The sequence below is a fragment of the Centroberyx gerrardi genome, chromosome 3 (assembly GCF_048128805.1).
Source record: "Centroberyx gerrardi isolate f3 chromosome 3, fCenGer3.hap1.cur.20231027, whole genome shotgun sequence".
NCBI classification, from domain to species: Eukaryota; Metazoa; Chordata; class Actinopteri; order Beryciformes; family Berycidae; genus Centroberyx; species Centroberyx gerrardi.
In genome coordinates this window covers 28,877,458-28,893,487 of record NC_135999.1, presented here as the reverse complement: position 1 = coordinate 28,893,487, position 16,030 = coordinate 28,877,458, and the positions used below count along the sequence as shown (strand labels likewise).

Genomic DNA, 16,030 nt, shown 5'->3' with positions numbered 1-16,030 from the left:
TTTCAGATCACTACTCAACTCTGCTTTCAAAGCCAGACTGCTGGTGAGCAACTGGTTGTCACATCTTCACAAATGCTTTGACATTTACAACACTCGGCATCACACAGTAGAAGAGATGCACATTATAACAAATCTTTTTGCTTTGACAATTGCCTTAAAAACAAAAAAAACTGAAAAACAGGAAAACAAAGCTTACATCACAGCAGGAGACAGGACATGTCACCGTCACAGACTCAGCATAGAGAATTAAACCACAAATCGGTTTTAAAAAATTAACAAAAACAAAAGAATCAGCAGAAAAAGTGAGATAGGTTTTGTTGCATTAAAGAGAAGCAGTCCTCTTGGGGTCACAGTTAAAGGAAAAATCCACCCTGAAACACTTTAAGACTGTATAGGAGATGTACTTCGCATTTCCGTGTCTATTTGTTGTTTGGTGTATTGCGTATAGATGTTTCCAGCAGCTACAATGGAGTTTGATATGAGAAAATGTTTCAGCGATGTAAAACATCAGCGGTAAACGTCAGGTTTTGGTGTCAGTCCCTCAGAATCAAAGAGCGAGGGCTTCTTTCTAGAGCCGCCATTTTGCACCAAGAGACGTTCAACAATCATACAGGGAGAAATCCATCGTAGAAGAGGAGAGAGACCAATTTCTCCACCCACAGGAGCAGGGGATAGACCAGAATGCACTGCAGCAGAGAGACAGGTTGGGTTTTGAGTAAGGGACGTGACTTGTTTTTTCTCGACTGGAAAAACTCTCGCTCTCCATCGCCTTCTCCACCGACACATACCAAGCACAACAAGTCCACGACCGTTCTCTGGGATTTGTCGAAAGGCATTCTGGGAAACATAGGAAATCACTAACCGAAGTAGCAGTAGGCGAGGCAGGTTGAGGGGAAAGTGGGTTCACCAGATTAAATGGCAACACTTCATCGCAAAATAACTGCTGGAAAGCCTTGAACATCACAGACTGATGAGATCTAACAGTGTCAGACGGGGATTTTTCCTTTAAGGATGAGATAAACAGGGTAATAAAAGAGTAACAGGAGTGTTGGTTGAAATCAAGAGAGAAAACAAAGTGGTTTTCACAGAGGCAGAGCCTTCAGTGTCCCAGTGTGCCTGATCAAAATCACCCAGCAGGGCTGATGTGCTGCAGGCTGCGGGACTCAACACACCCACCTGCTTCTAAAACAGACACGGCAGACTCCCAGCTTCATAATTATACATATAACCCGCCTACACAAAGTGTGGCTACCTGATGAGGAGGGACTGTGTGTGTGTGTGTGTGTTGTAGGTGCGTCATACCTAGTATATGTGTGTGTGCTATGCTCTTCCATGGCTGTATGTGCTAGAGAGAATACAGCGTCGTATTCAGAGAAACCTGGTTTCTGGCTTTGAAAGAATTTCTCTTTTCTTTTTTTTTTAAGAAAACAAAGAGAGGAAAAGAAGATGCCATCAGAATAACAACAGTACTAATAACGACAACAAGAACAACAATTAATTCAAAAAACTGCTTCCATCAGTTACATCTAAAAATCTGGAAACGAGCCGTACTAAAAATCCTGATTTTTCTTTTTGTGTTTGTGTGTGTGTTTCTAATGTACAATCAGCTGCTTTGAAGTGGTCGGACCTGAGGTATAAATGACAACCAGATATGCAGCGTGACGGGAAAAGAAACAGAAGAAGAAGAAGTCTCTCCGGAGAGAGGAGCATGGCAATCATATACATATGGTGCTTTCTTTCCTGGTACAGCATCACGCACCGCCCCGAAACAAAATGGCACGTCATGTGGCGTCTAGAAAGTGAGGTTACAGTAGTTGCTGTTCGACATTTTTTTTTCTTCTTTTATCGTGTTTTTGACAATCGTTCACTCACACGTAAGAAGAAAAAAAACCAAACAAAATTTCAAAATAAAAACCAACCCGAAAAGTAAAAGAAAAAATCGATTGGCTTACCTGAAGATGTAAAACAGTAAAATAAATACATAGATATTCATAAGTATATAGCTATTTTTCATTTTCATCATATAAAGGTACATTTGTGTGTGTGGTGTGGTGTTTTTTTTGGAATGCAGTGTAAAAAGAAGTTTTGGATAGATTTTTACAAGACAGTAGATAAAAGAAGGTTAACTTGTCCACCTGTCCCCCAATCTCCCCTCTGGTCTCTGATTTCTCTGGGTGTGAGAAATAAAAACAAAAAAAAAAAAAACAAAAAAACAAAAAAAAAAAAAATCCCCCTGTCGAGTTTCAACCTGGAGTTAAGTTACGGCTAAAAAAAAACAAAAAAAACCTCAGCGAACAAAAAGACCTCGTTCTTTCTCAGACCAGGGCGGGACCGAGCTGACTTACCGCCTCCAGGGTGAAACCAGACGACTGAATCCCAAAATGTTTTGACTTTTAGAGGCATCGGTTATGGGAGGTTAGCACCCTCCCCCCTCCCCCCTCCCACCGGCCCTGACAATCTCTAAGAACAGGAGAAACTGTATATAACCCCCCCGTGTGTTTTTTTCTCCTTTAAATCTGTTGCTCATTCTAAACTACCGTAAGGTTTTGTTTGTTGTGTAAAATACCTGAAAAGAGGTAGGGTGGCAAATATTGGTCAGTCAGACACGTGAACCGTCTCCCTCCTCCCTTCGCAAAGAGGGAGGCGAAACAAAAGAGAAGAAGAAAACAAAACGAAAGAGATAAAAAAAGAGAAAGGAAACGGAGGAGGATACTATATTTCCCAGAGTATCGGCTATCCCTTCGCCAGGCTTCCAGGTAAGGGATACGTAAAAGTACGAGGCACGGAAAGGAGTCATTTTTCCGAGATTGAGGTATAGCACTTGGTCACTGCTGGCCAAGCCGATATATAGTATATATATGTCTATACATTACATCTAGTACAGGTAGTTAAGTCTGCGCCATTTTCCGACTGACAAATATTGCTGCCCATCCCATTGGCTCGATCCTGAGACATTTACAGTACTGAAGGCTACTGGTGCGCGGCCCGCGTCAGAAAACTACTGTGTTTCCAATGCAAGCAGCATAAAGAGAAATTAAAATAAGAATAATAATAACAGAGAAACAAAAAACAGTCTGTTCAGAATCAACTGACAGTGCCATCTTTTTGCAGATCATTGTTGTGGTGTGTGAGATTGAGATATTCATTTCGGTTCACTACATTCATTATGTGTGTGTGTGTGTATATATATATATATAAATAGATATATATATACTGTTCTCTTAAGTATATAATATAGTATGAGGTTTCTTTAAAAACAGCAGTGAGACTCAGTTGCAAGGAGGAGGACTTTTTCGGACAGGGGGAACCGTTAACCACATGACTATAAACAATCAATAGAACCCAATAGAAATAAAATGAAATGAAATAAATACACCTTCAATGGCATGCACCTCAGTAGACAAGGTCAGGCTGAAAAAGGGACCTTTTTCAATTTCAACTTTCTCATGTACATACATATTTTTAAAAGCAATTTTGATCAAATGCCAGACACGATGCTTGAAAATTTGTTTGTGGAAACATTTTGTAAAAGATTTAGAGATTTGTGTAAATTATGCAAAGAGCTTGTTTGGCCCTGGAGGAGGAGCCCCTCCCCTCTGAGGGGAGTCAGTGTAAGTGCTGTTGGAGGAGTTTATCTATGCACAGCAGTGCATTGTGTCACACTAAGTGCCAATCGTACTAATTCTACACATTTTTTCTCTCAGCACAAATCCATGCTTTACATGCATTACATGAAACAGGCCGACGGGCCGAGTGCCAAGGTCAGCGCTCCTAGGAGGTTGTTTTTTGGGGAAGGGGGGGGGGGTCAATAAAGTAATCACATACTTTGAGTAGTGTTTTGTAAAATCGTATTCACAGCTAGCTAAGTGAGCAGCTATCACGCCTTTCGTCAAAGGCGTCTTCGTCTGAAGTGCTTTGCGGTCAACACTGGGGCTCAGATCCTGTTTTAACTATCAGATCGGCGCCTCGTCTTCAGCTGGGTCTGATGACCAATCCCACCCAGTGCACCTGTAACCTTTTAGACACTTCAAATGCTCGGCATTGTCAAAGTGTTGGACGCATTTCATGCACGCCCCCCGGGCCTCTACTGCTCCGGGGGGCTGGAGGGCTTTCCTCATTGGCTGCGCATACCTGCCAATCAAGCCAAGGGAGCTTCAAAGCTTTTCGCTAAAAAGGTTGATAACCAATGAGGGGCGAATAAAGATTGTATGCAATCAAGGGTTAGTAAATGATTATAATAATTATACACTGATTAATTCATAACTTAGTATGGGTTTGAGCATCTCCGGCTCAGGATTAGATTAGATTCTGAAATGCTCTCCACATGAAGTCTAATATATTCAATTTCCCCAAACCCCAAAGTCAGCCAAAAACAAACTGGTGCATGCCATTTCAAAGAGGATAACCAAAGAAAAAAAACCAACTGAAATCAAATAAATAAAATGTACAATACATTTCAAAAGGAGTGAATCATCATCATTTCATCTGAGTTGAAACAACAGAGATGTACAATTCTCATGTTAAAAATCTCACAGACTGGGTGAGCACCAGGCAGTGTTTGGAGCGAAGAGCAACATTTACCACAGAGCAAGAGTGGGCCAAAAAACATTACAAACAAAAAGCTTTTTTTTGTCTCCTTCTATCCTTTCCTAATGGAAAACACCGAAAGAGTCTTTTATTTTTCTTCTGTGTCCTCTGAGGGATTTCTTTCCCTCCTGCGATGATAGTTTTTCTTTCCCTGGTGCTTCAGCGGCGGGAAGGAAAACGACAACTAGACTACACTACACAAAACTCAACTTGTTCAAGCTGTCAACCAGTGTTTTTGTCGAGGAGGTAATCGAGAGGGGAAAAAAAGAGTATGTTTGGGTCCAAGCTGCAGCTTTCTGAAAATCTTCAGACACTAAAGCTTTTTTTTTTCTTCCATCTCTCTGTCCTCATCATCTCTCCCCGCTCCACATCCCGATAAGAGCTACACCACATGCATAACCTCAAACAGCTTTCTTTCTCTCTCTTGTTTTTTTAATTTTAGAAAAGTGCTATTTTAGAAGTTTATCGCCAAAACTTCCACCCCCAACCCAACTTCAGTGTTTTTTTTTCTGTTCTTTTTTTTTCTTTATTGATTAGCCAGTCTATTGGCTATGGCGCTGCCATATCTGCCTAATCCTGCCCACATCGCCCCTCTGAAATAGCATCGATGAGAGGCGAGTCTTGTCCTCCTGCCTTTCAACTATAGGTCCCACAGGAAACGTCCATGTTTGAAACCCACATCATCTGTCTCAGTTACCCTGAGTTAAAAATGAGGAGAAAAAATCATCCAGAAATGCGGATTGGCTTTTACGTCATCAGTGTCATAATAATTTATAATATATTAAATCTGCCTTTCTTTCCCTCGCCTCTATCAACTACCCCTCCCCACTGCAAAATGTCCCCCTCCCACCCCAAACTGTCCCCTCTATAAATGCACATTGTCGTAGTAAACTGCCTTTAAAACTGTCTTTGAAAGTTTAAAACAACTCGGAGAGGGAGAAGAATTCGTTAAAACTCATCAGCTAAGCCACTTCTGCTTAGTTTGATTGGAAAAGGAAAAACAAAAACATTGGAAATGTGTTGTCGTTAGCTAAGGCTAGCTAAAACTCATTAGCTAAGGCTAGCTAAAGCCTCGTATGGGAACTAGATAATCGACTGGATAGCAGCAGGGTTTCACATTCTGATCCCAGAAGGCCCGCAAGCTAGCACACCAGCCTTCATCCAATATAATGGAATTCGGGGGACTAGCTAACCCCGGCCGCCGTTTGGAGGGCGACCTGGAGCCGGCGTTCCAGGATCAGCGGTGAGACACTGATGGAGGATCAGGAGGAAGCAGTCCGCCTTAAAAACAGCTGATCCAGAATCAGATTCCCCCTCAACTTGTCCCTTGGCAACAAAGGGGGTAAAAGAGCATCCTGGATCTGATTACGGATCAGTGTTTGCGGGTGACCTGCACCTCCGATCGGTTGCGAGGTTGCGACTGGGCTTCAGAGACAGACCATAATAAGTGCATGATGCTAGGGCAACAATGCCGAGGTAACCTGGTCTGTAAGCGCCAGACCCAAAGTGTAGTGCAAAAGAAAGCAAAACAAAACAAACAAAATAAAGACAGAGGAAAAGAAGTCTATCTTAGAAGTCAGTAGTATCTACGAAACTCACAAACATGCATCCCTGAATGACTTTTGTGTGTCTTTTTTTCGTTCAAAAAGGACGGGTTAATGTTGCTTTCGTCCACATAGAGAATAGCAGAATATCTAAGGAGGAAAGAAAAGGTTTGCAGTTAAAGCGTAATGGCTACCTGGCAATAAGAGAATGGGTTTTGATTTAGAACCCTGGTGAGAAATATCAATGGCATGATTAAACCTTTACAGTTGGCTTCAAACGTAATAGACAGTTCACTTACCAATATTAACTAGTAGGCCTACTCCATGAGAGAGGGGAGGGGTCAAAGGACCTTAATTTGTCAGTTTGTTCAAAAGGGTTAATTTTCAACCTTCCCCTCATTTTCCCCAAATTGGAATGGTCCACAGCCCAAACTGCATTTAGAAGCAGTAATGGGTCAGTGTATCAAGTTCAGAAAAGAGGGGGATTGGGTTTCGGGCTGGGGATTATCAGCATGCTTAAGAAAATTTCATTAATTGTCATGTAACTCATGTCTTTAGCTGCATTTGTTAAGCCCCTGGATATAAAAGCTGAACAAATGCTTGCACAGTGCCGCTCAAGTGACACCTGTTAAAAACCAGCCGATTAGTTGTTTCTCTCCAGTTTGTTTTAAGAATCCTCCTCATATTATCCCTGCGTTTGTGCTCACCCAGATACTGCAAAGTAAATTGGCACAAATAAAGCCCCATCCGTTTTCAAATTACTTTAGTCATTTGACTTGAGGTTTATAAAGTTTTTGTCGTTTAATCGATTGGTTTCGAATTGTCATCAATCTCTTCTTTTCCGTCTTAATCGTCCTTGAGCTCGGCAGCTGCCAGCGGCAGCCCGTCGTCCCGCGGGGTTGCGGTGGGCGTGTTCTCCGACTCGGCGGCAGAATCCTGGCCTCCTCCTTCCATCCTCATCATCAGCTTGAGCTTCTTCTTTGGGGGGTTCTTCAGGGTTCCCATGCGCTCCTTGACCTTGTACTCCAGGGTGCTGTGCGGGATCCCGTAGATGTTCTGGGCCTTGGACACGCTCATCTTCCCGTTCATCACCACCCCTATGGCCTCCTCCAGGATCTCGCTGTTGTACTGGCGGTAGCGGCCCCTCTTCTTCCTCGGCTGCTTGGAGTTGGGGTCCCCCTCCACGTCGGAGGTGGAGTAAGCCGGCCCGGAGGTGGAGTGGTCCATGTCGGAGCTCCAGTAGTCGGCCGCCCCATCCAGCAGGCCTCCCAGGCTTCCTCCCAGCCCTGCCCGGCGGTTCTGCTTGGGCAGGATGGCTCTCAGCTTCCGGCTCAGGGCGTTCTCCCCGTGGCCGCCGCCCCCCACCCCCATGGCGCCGTAGCCGTACAGCTCCGAGGCGTGGGAGTCCCAGGAGAGATCCATGCCTCGAACTTGGGGGATCTTCAGGTCCACGGGAGGCGAGTGGCCCTGCTCTCTCTTGCCCTCGTGGTGGTGGTGGGCCTTGGAGACCTGGTTGTGGTGGTGATGGTGGAGGGAACTCTTGGAGGAGAAGGCTCCATGGTGGTTGTGGTGGTTCTCCAGGAACAGAGGCAGCTCTTTGAGGTCGCTGAGGGCCCCGCTCAGAGCTCCGCTCAGAGCTCCGCTGGCCTGCTTCAGCTTCAGCAGGCTGTCCAGGTGGGCCTTGCTCCCCCAGGGAGAGGAAGAGCCCTTCTGGCCCAGCAGGGGGTGGGGCTGCCCGTGGTTGAGCAAGCCGGCCGACTCCAGATTAGCCAATGAGAGAGCAGCAGGCTGGCTCAGGAGGCGGTGCTTCTGGCTGAGGAGCTCTTCCTTGATGAGCAGCGAGCGGGCCAGCGGGGGCTTGAGGGAGGTGGAGCTGACGTAGTTGTCCCTCAGCCCGTCCTGCAAGCTTCTCGGCAGCAGGCTGTCCTCCTCATCCACCTCTTGGAAGGTGCGGTCCACTTTCAGCGAACGCCTGGTTGGAGGAAAAACAGGCGAAGTTAGGAACGGTGTCAGAGATCTTGTGATATAACAGTGATTCTTGGGACAAAGGATGCTGTTGCAATTCCTATTTTGTGATTAAATTCTCAGAATTCAGTTATTGTTCATTGGAAAAAAGGTTTTACTTTTAACACCATCCACCAAAACGTTTGGGGAATGTTGTTACATTTCCAAGTTCAAAAGTTTTCCAAGAGAAGTTACAACAGATTATTTAACATGCAGTATATACAGTGAATAATCAAGTCTATAAATGACCATACAAACAAATGTTGACCTCACCATCCTCAATTGCTCAGCCTCAGTTAGTGACAGTTAGGTAGAACAATATTAAACCAGGAAGTTGTGTCTGTGTGCAGGTAGAACGTTAATAGGCTCAAAATTAGAAAACGTAGTTGCAAAAAACATGTTCAGTTTTTCACAGCACTTCATTATTAAAAGTGAATTAGTTCTTTGCAATTGCTCAGTAGTTACATTATAGCAGAAGAATATCAGAGTCATTGTGTCTTTCTCTTTGATGTCTTTATTTAGATCTCAACAATCACTGTTCACACAAAACTCACACCTAAATGCACTTACTTAGCACAACTATTTTTTTTTCAAGTTCGACTAGTTATTTTCTTCCAGCATTTCAGATATTCTGCAAAGTATTTACAGTCTATTCTCTCCACAGACTAACTCATTTAATAATGGCTTGCACTCACATACTGTAGCACTTTGTAGAAACTTTCAACTGCTAATTATTTTCTCAGTGCCACAAACATGAAGAGAGTTGTTAGAATAGCATTGTGATGGTTCAGAGATGTTGCGTAGAAGGTAAACAGACAGACACTAGTCCACTAAACTAATGAATAATATAACAGTCAGAGAGGGCAGAGGCTTAAAAGCAAGGATGCGATCGATCTATCTATCTATCTATCTATCTATCTATCTATCTATTTAGGAAATGACCAAGCTGAACCTCTCTCTGGATGTTAAATCGATTAATCTCTGGTTCAACATTTTTCAAGCCAAATACATCCGATTGCCTTGAGCTAATGGCCAGGCAGCGTCCAGTAGGTGCAAATATCATTTTAGCTGCCATAAAGTACAGACTTATACCTACACCTCACACATTTCCAGCATTCAAAATGAATCAAATTAATTCAGAGCACTATCTAATTTCCCTATGGGGTCATTTAAGTTTCATTTAATCTTTGGGGTTTGATTGCTAAAACCCCAAAATCCACTTCACAATGAATTCAACCTCCTCCGATCAATGCAAGACAAATCGAAGAAAAAACACTTTTGTACCAGAAGTAATATAACATTTAAAAAACAATCGTCAGGTTTCCAACAGTGGGCAATTCTAAATAATAATTTCAGCTATATGCATTTGACTGCGGAGCTCTGCCCGCATTCTGCACTTTAATAGCACAAATATGCAAATGACCAACTGTTAATCTGTTGACCTGTCCTGTCCGGTGATCTGTGTTTTCTATGTGTTGTTCTCAATGATTGTTTGCACCTTAAATTGCGTCCTGTGAATTGCCCCATGTGGAATAAATAAAGTTGTATTGAACCGAGCTGAATTGAAGACATTTCTCTTCTTTTGAACCGGCGCTGGTCTGCTAACACGTTGCATTACAGTGTTTCAAATTTATGAAAACCACCTCTGCTCCCAAGGAGGCATATCACTGTGCTGAAACGTATGCTTAAATGCAAAGCCGAAGGGCGTCCACTTGAACCGCTGCAGCCACTGTTCCTACTGCTAAGTAACTATAGCAACAGTTGCAAGTCCTTAAAAAAACAGTAGAATAGCAGGAAATAGCTTGGCGAGTGAACGGCTGGCAGGGGGAAAAGCAACTTCAGGGAAATACTGTATCCATCCATCGCGGAGGTTTTCTGAGGAGCTGCGGCTGAATGTGCGAGGTGGGGAGTCCTCAGCGGGAGCTTTAAGACAGATTATCACAGTGGGCGGTCTGCGGCTCGTTGAAAACAATACAGGGTTAACGAGAGGCTTTGGAGTCTGCGCTCCGACAGAGCGATCCGTTACAGTCGGCGTACAGTCATCAGGGAGACTCCGCCAGACATCACTGGTGGATCTGAGGATTCAACTTGATCCTACATTTGTGAAAGTAACAGGAGCACAGAAACAGACACAACAGACAGGGTTCCCCAAAGAGACGGGTTCAAAGAGAGGCGTTTAACTGTGATATGTAAAAGGAACAGAGTTGAACATCTGGGTGTATGAGTGACAGCGTGTGTTCTAAGGCTCCACCGATATGGGATTTTTCAAGGCTGATATCGATACCAGTATGTTAAGCTGAGCTGACAATATTTTGTGCTGATATTCAATATCTTTAAAGGAATAGTTCACCCAAAAATGAAAATTCAGTCACTATCTACTCACCCTAATGCCGGTTGAAACTCTGCTAAAGTTTGTTAGTCCATATCTCAGTCCCCGAGCTTCCCAGCACAACGCCGGGGCAGCCTTCTCCAAAACAACTGAAGTCTTTGAGGATCGATCTTTAGAGTTCCAAAAATAACAAAAAATAAGAAGACTTTTATGGTTATTTTTTGTTATTTGTGGAACTCTAAAGATCGGTCCTCAAAGACTTCAGATGTTTTGGAGAAGGCTGCTACGTGCTGGGAAGCTCTGGGACTGTGATATGGACAAACAAACTTCACCAGTTTCAACTGGCATGGGGTTGAGTAGATAATGACTGAATTTTAAATTTTTCGGTGAACTGTTCCTTTCAATTTGACCTTTCACGCCAAAAAAATTCCAAGTATTCAGTGTTTCCCCCAGACTAATGAAATTCTTTTAGTGTCAGCAGCTTTAAGGCAGAGTGACCCACCACACCTTCTCAATGGTAGGGAATGAAGAACAATCTTCCTCTCCCTCAAAAACTCTGACTCTACAAATGCTACTTATTCCTATTAAAGGCTTAGCTGATGAAGACTGTGATATACAGTTGGTTTGACTACTGACAAAATGCTCTTATTGTAAGTTGCTTTGGACAAAAGCGTCTGCTAAATGATGCAACGTAACGTAAAAAATCCATAATTGAACAGTTAAATGAATAAATAAAATGTGCAAAGAAAATAAAGAAAATCGCAGGATTTCCAGATTGTTTTTTTGTATTTGATCCTCTAATAAAAAGCCAATATCAGCCTGATATTGGTCTAACCCTAGTGTGTTTTTTGGTTGGGGGATGTCTGGCTGGGGGAGATGAGGAAGAGTCAGCGGGGGTCGAACTAGACGCCGACACACACACACACACACACACCCACCCACACACACACACACACACACACACAGCCCTCCCCTCCTCTCCTCTGGTTAATATTACATGACCTGATCATTAAAGACTCCTGGTGTGTGCTGAAGTGTGGCTGAGGGCCTCGGGGCCCGGGGTCCTCGGGGCCCTCAAGCGAGACACCGACTCGCTTCCTAAGGGACCGAAGATGAAGTTTCCAATCCTGCTCCCGGTCCTGGTGCGGGCACACCTCACCACGCCAAGCTTTAATCACCAGACCCTCATGTGTGGAGTGTGTTACCGGGCATTGTCTCCCAGTGGTGGAACCAAAATAAACACTAAGAAATAAAAGAAGGCTTGGGTACCTCAGGATATAGGATGTATCGCCTGGTTCGGATTCATGTGTTTATATTATCAGAGAGGTAAAGGTCAGAGAGATAATCTGAGCCAAAATTTGATAAACCTAAAATGTGTGTGTGTGTGTGTGTGTGTGTGTGTGTGTGTGTGTGTGTGTGTTGGGGAGGTGGTACTGTCCACCTGAAGACAGAGGTTTTCTGAGCAGATTCCAAGAGGTTTTTTCTTATTTCTTATTTCTTTTTAATCTTTATGTATCTAGGGATGGTCTGGGCACACTTCTACTGAGCAGCTCCACTGCAGCAACTAGGGGGGTAAATGTTCTGCAAAGCAACCTGGCCAATAGCTGTTGAAGAGAAGAAGAGAGTTTCTCATTCACTTTCCCCATCCACATTTTCACAGCTCGTCCAGGACTTGAACCGGCAACCTTCCAGTCTTAAGCCCTATAAGTAGGGTTGTTGAATTGCAGAAATGGGTAAATAGTAGGGCTGGGTATCGGTACTGGATACCTTTAAGGTATCGACCGAAATAACCCAGTACCAAGTAGTATCGAAACCTCTCCAGTCAAACGATACCTGCATTCGATACTTTTTCTACACAGATCTAGAAAAAAATGACTATTTGTATGGTTTTGCTCGCAGCCAATCACCGCAAGCGTTCTTCAATTTAATGCGACGTGTGATTGGCCCGCTACCGCAGCAGCTACAACCCATACAGTCTGTGGTGGTGAAGTCGAGCGCGGTGTGTGTGACGGAGTTGGCATTGGTATCACTTTAAGGGTACTGGTATTTGTACTGGTATCGTAATTTTTTAAACGATACCCAGCCCTAGTAAATAGTATTGGGAATCGATGGAATCAATTCCAAGAGTTGATTGAGCTTTGCGATGGAGCTGTCACCTGGATGGGCCGCTGATGCGGTGGCAACTTGTGAACGTTTTAACTGTAATGTCAATGCAAAATCTCAAACTCGCAATACAAAAAGATTCAAAGAAAAGAAATCAAAGAAAAGGTTGTGTCTCTTCACCACAGCAGCCTCGCCTCACTCTTCTCTTCACTCCACACTGTATATCGAACCTCTCCTAATCCATCTTTGACCCACAGATCAAAAGTATTCCTGGAAATGGCAGCTGCGTTTATCGTCGATTGTTTATTCCCTCTTGAAGCAAGAAGGAAGAATGACGGGACGTGATTCAAACATGACTTCAAGGCAGAGCGCACAGTCATCAATAAAGCATCGCGAAGGCTCGTCGATAAAAGCGCTGGAACGGAGACAAGAAGAGAGAAGCAGCCCAAGCCTCCGTCACGTGTTTGACATGCTCTGGGGTTGAACTCTCACACCGGGTGTAGGAGGGTGGGGTCTGAATTATAAATACCTGCGCATAAATAGGTCTGTACTGCATGAAACGCCTCGGCTGCGGAATTGATGGCAGCTGCGGTATCGATCAGCTGAACGAAACCAATGAGTAAGAGATGAAAGGTGGGAGGCGTCGGCTGGGCTCGCCCGAGGACGGCCGGCCTGATCGAAGCCTCGCCATCGAAAACGCAGAGAAACTGTGTGAGGCCGCGGCCCTTCGGCGCCCTGCAGACCCCCAGCTCACTGCTCCCACCCAGTCGATTCTCTTAGAGTCAACACCACAACTGCCAACAGGTTGGTTTTAACCCTTTCTGTGACTTCAAATGTGCTTCAAATCCCGGATCCACAGACTTTCAGATAGACAGATGGATGTTAATAAAAATATTCATGAATGAACAGCAACAATGTACAGAGCATGTTTCCGTTCAGTGGGGAGACAAAGGAGAGAAGATATTAATATAATAAACTTGCTTGTACTTCCTTAGATGTGGGATCTTAAAGTAATAATCCACCACATTATCAGATAGATAAATCTCCACTTTGCTACACTCTATTGCTGTTATAACATTCAGCCTATATCCCAGTTCATGAAAGCTTGTACATTTGCTGTTCTTAACACCGTCGGGTAGATCTTTTGATCTTTCGAGTTGGAGAGGTTTTGGAGAGTCGACTCCAAAATAATTGATTCTCGATTCCATCACGTCGATTCTGAGAATAGATTCTACTAATAAACGGGACTGGAGTCGACTCCTGTTGCAATTCAACTCCAAACTCCAAGAAACCAAGAAACCAAGAAATTTGTAATGAATTCATTCTGATTTAGGCCTGTCTATAATAATCTGTGTTTGATTGCCTTGGTCTGATCCATTTCGCAAGTGGGGAGAAGGGTGGGGAGGGGATAAAACTTCAGTTTTTGTGTTGATTTTCATTTTGAATCCGTTTAGAATCGATTCCATCAATTCCAATTACTTCCAAATAGTTTTAAGTTTCCAGCAGCAGCAACAGCAGTCTGTTTGGAATGAACAGAAGAAGAAGAAGAACTGGGTAGTTAGCATAAGCAGCGATAGCCACCATGGCTGAACAGACAAAGAAAAGAGAAACAGAAGATCCAAGCTCCGCCCACACTGCTTGATTGACAGGTGATCTCTGGGAAGTACAGTGCAGAAACACCAAAGATTTTGCCAAAAGTAAAAAAAACAAGGAACTGGCAGATTACCACTTTAACCTCTCCACCAGTTTTTTAAGTCACATGACAGCTGGCTCTGGGTCCGGCTGGCTCCCGGCTCTCTAACAGAGTGTGGTTTGGACTAATCCTGTTGTCTTACCCTTTGACCCCAGGCGCAGCGGAGAAGCTGGGGGAGGTTTTGAGGAGGCCGCTGCCTGCGCTGTGGTTCTTCTTGGTGGAAAGGTCCAGGACGCCATCTGAGGAGCGGCACACACACGAAACACACAAACAAACACAAATCAATTCAAATTCAGTTCAAAATCATTACTGTCCTGTAGGGGAAACTTGGTTTACAGACGGAGTTTATAATAGAAAACACCTTAAAACACATAACAAGTAGGTCGATAGAAAATCACTAACATTTCAAGTTCTTCACACTCATAAGATGCTTCAACATTTCATGTGCAACTTAAGCAATGTACAGAATTTTAAGTGGAAACAAATGGACACAAACACACACACACACACACACACACACACACACACACACACACATAAACACAAAAGCACACAGCATGTGAAAGGCAGGCGAGGCTTTTCTCTGATCGATATGTCTCACTCAGTCTGGTCTGAATGTTCAAAGCAAAGAGAAAAAAGTCACAACTTTGCGAAGGAAAAGTCTGATTTTGATCAGGCAATATCTCCATTTTGAAAAACAATCTCTACCGGACGTTCATGATTCTGTATCTGTGAAATCTGTAGGATCCAGCCTGTAAAAGCGTTTTGATTTTGCCAAACAAGGACTTAAGATATCACCTATCTTTTCAAAAGCACTTAAATGTGTTTTCATTTTGTCTAGAAGTCATTTCCAAAGGTGTCACTCTTTTCAAATTGTGGATATTTCATCTTAAAACAACACTCCTCATTTGCAAAGAGGAATTTAGAAACTGGAGGAAAAAACAATAGATAGACCGTGTTTCTGCGATCAAAGGCGTGTGTGTGTGTGTGTGTGTGTGTGTGTGTGTGTGTGTGTGTGTGTGTGTGTGTGTGTGTGTGTGTCTGCCTATGTGTTAATAAATGACTTCTATTTCTCCTTATTTCTTAGATGACTATAAAAAGACATGATATATGTTTCAGAAAGTTTATTCATGAATATGTTTGTCAATCAAATCATGTCAACATACACACACATTAATAGAGGAAAGGGACACACACACACACACACACACTCATACACACAAAAAATGAGCATATACATAAAAACAAACACATACACAGATAGATTTGTGGACTCTCTCTCTCTCTCTCCCTCCCTCCCTCCCTCCCTCCCTCCCTCCCTCTCTCTCCCTCTCTCTCTCTCTCTCTCTCTCTCTCTCTCTCCCTCCCTCTCCCTCTCCCTCTCTCTCTCCCTCCCCTCTCTCTCTCTCTCTCTCTCTCTCTCTCTCTCTCTCTCTGTTGCGCTGCTGTAATCCCTAAAGTGCAGCTGACCTCTTGACCCCTCTCCCCCCCCCTCCCGACCCCATATGGACACCGGACCTGTTACTGCCTCGCTAATCTTCAGGGCTTTTTGTGGTTTAATCAGAGGAGGCAAAAAAAAACATGAGGTGATATTAAAATGAAAGACAGAGGTCATGGAAAAATGACAGGAACTGGACATATATAGCTGTATGTATTTATATATACGTATATACACACACATGAAGAGTTTATTCCCTCTTGAAGCAAGAACCAAGGACCATGTATATGTATATATGTGTGTGTATATATACTTATCCAGACTCCTGCCAC

General features: G+C 43.6%; 1 protein-coding gene across 1 annotated transcript in view; it reads right to left on the bottom strand.

Moving 5' to 3' along the window:
- Positions 1-6,945: 6,945 nt before the first annotated feature.
- The window catches only part of lcor (ligand dependent nuclear receptor corepressor), an 81,758-nt gene continuing 72,673 nt past the window's right edge, over positions 6,946-16,030 (bottom strand). Inside the window, exons 6-7 of the mRNA XM_078282717.1 lie at positions 14,403-14,499; positions 6,946-8,103 (exon numbers count right to left, since the gene is read on the bottom strand). Of these exons, the coding sequence (XP_078138843.1) occupies positions 6,978-8,103; positions 14,403-14,499 (1,223 nt within the window). The 3' untranslated portion in view covers positions 6,946-6,977. The remainder of the gene's footprint in view (positions 8,104-14,402; positions 14,500-16,030) is intronic.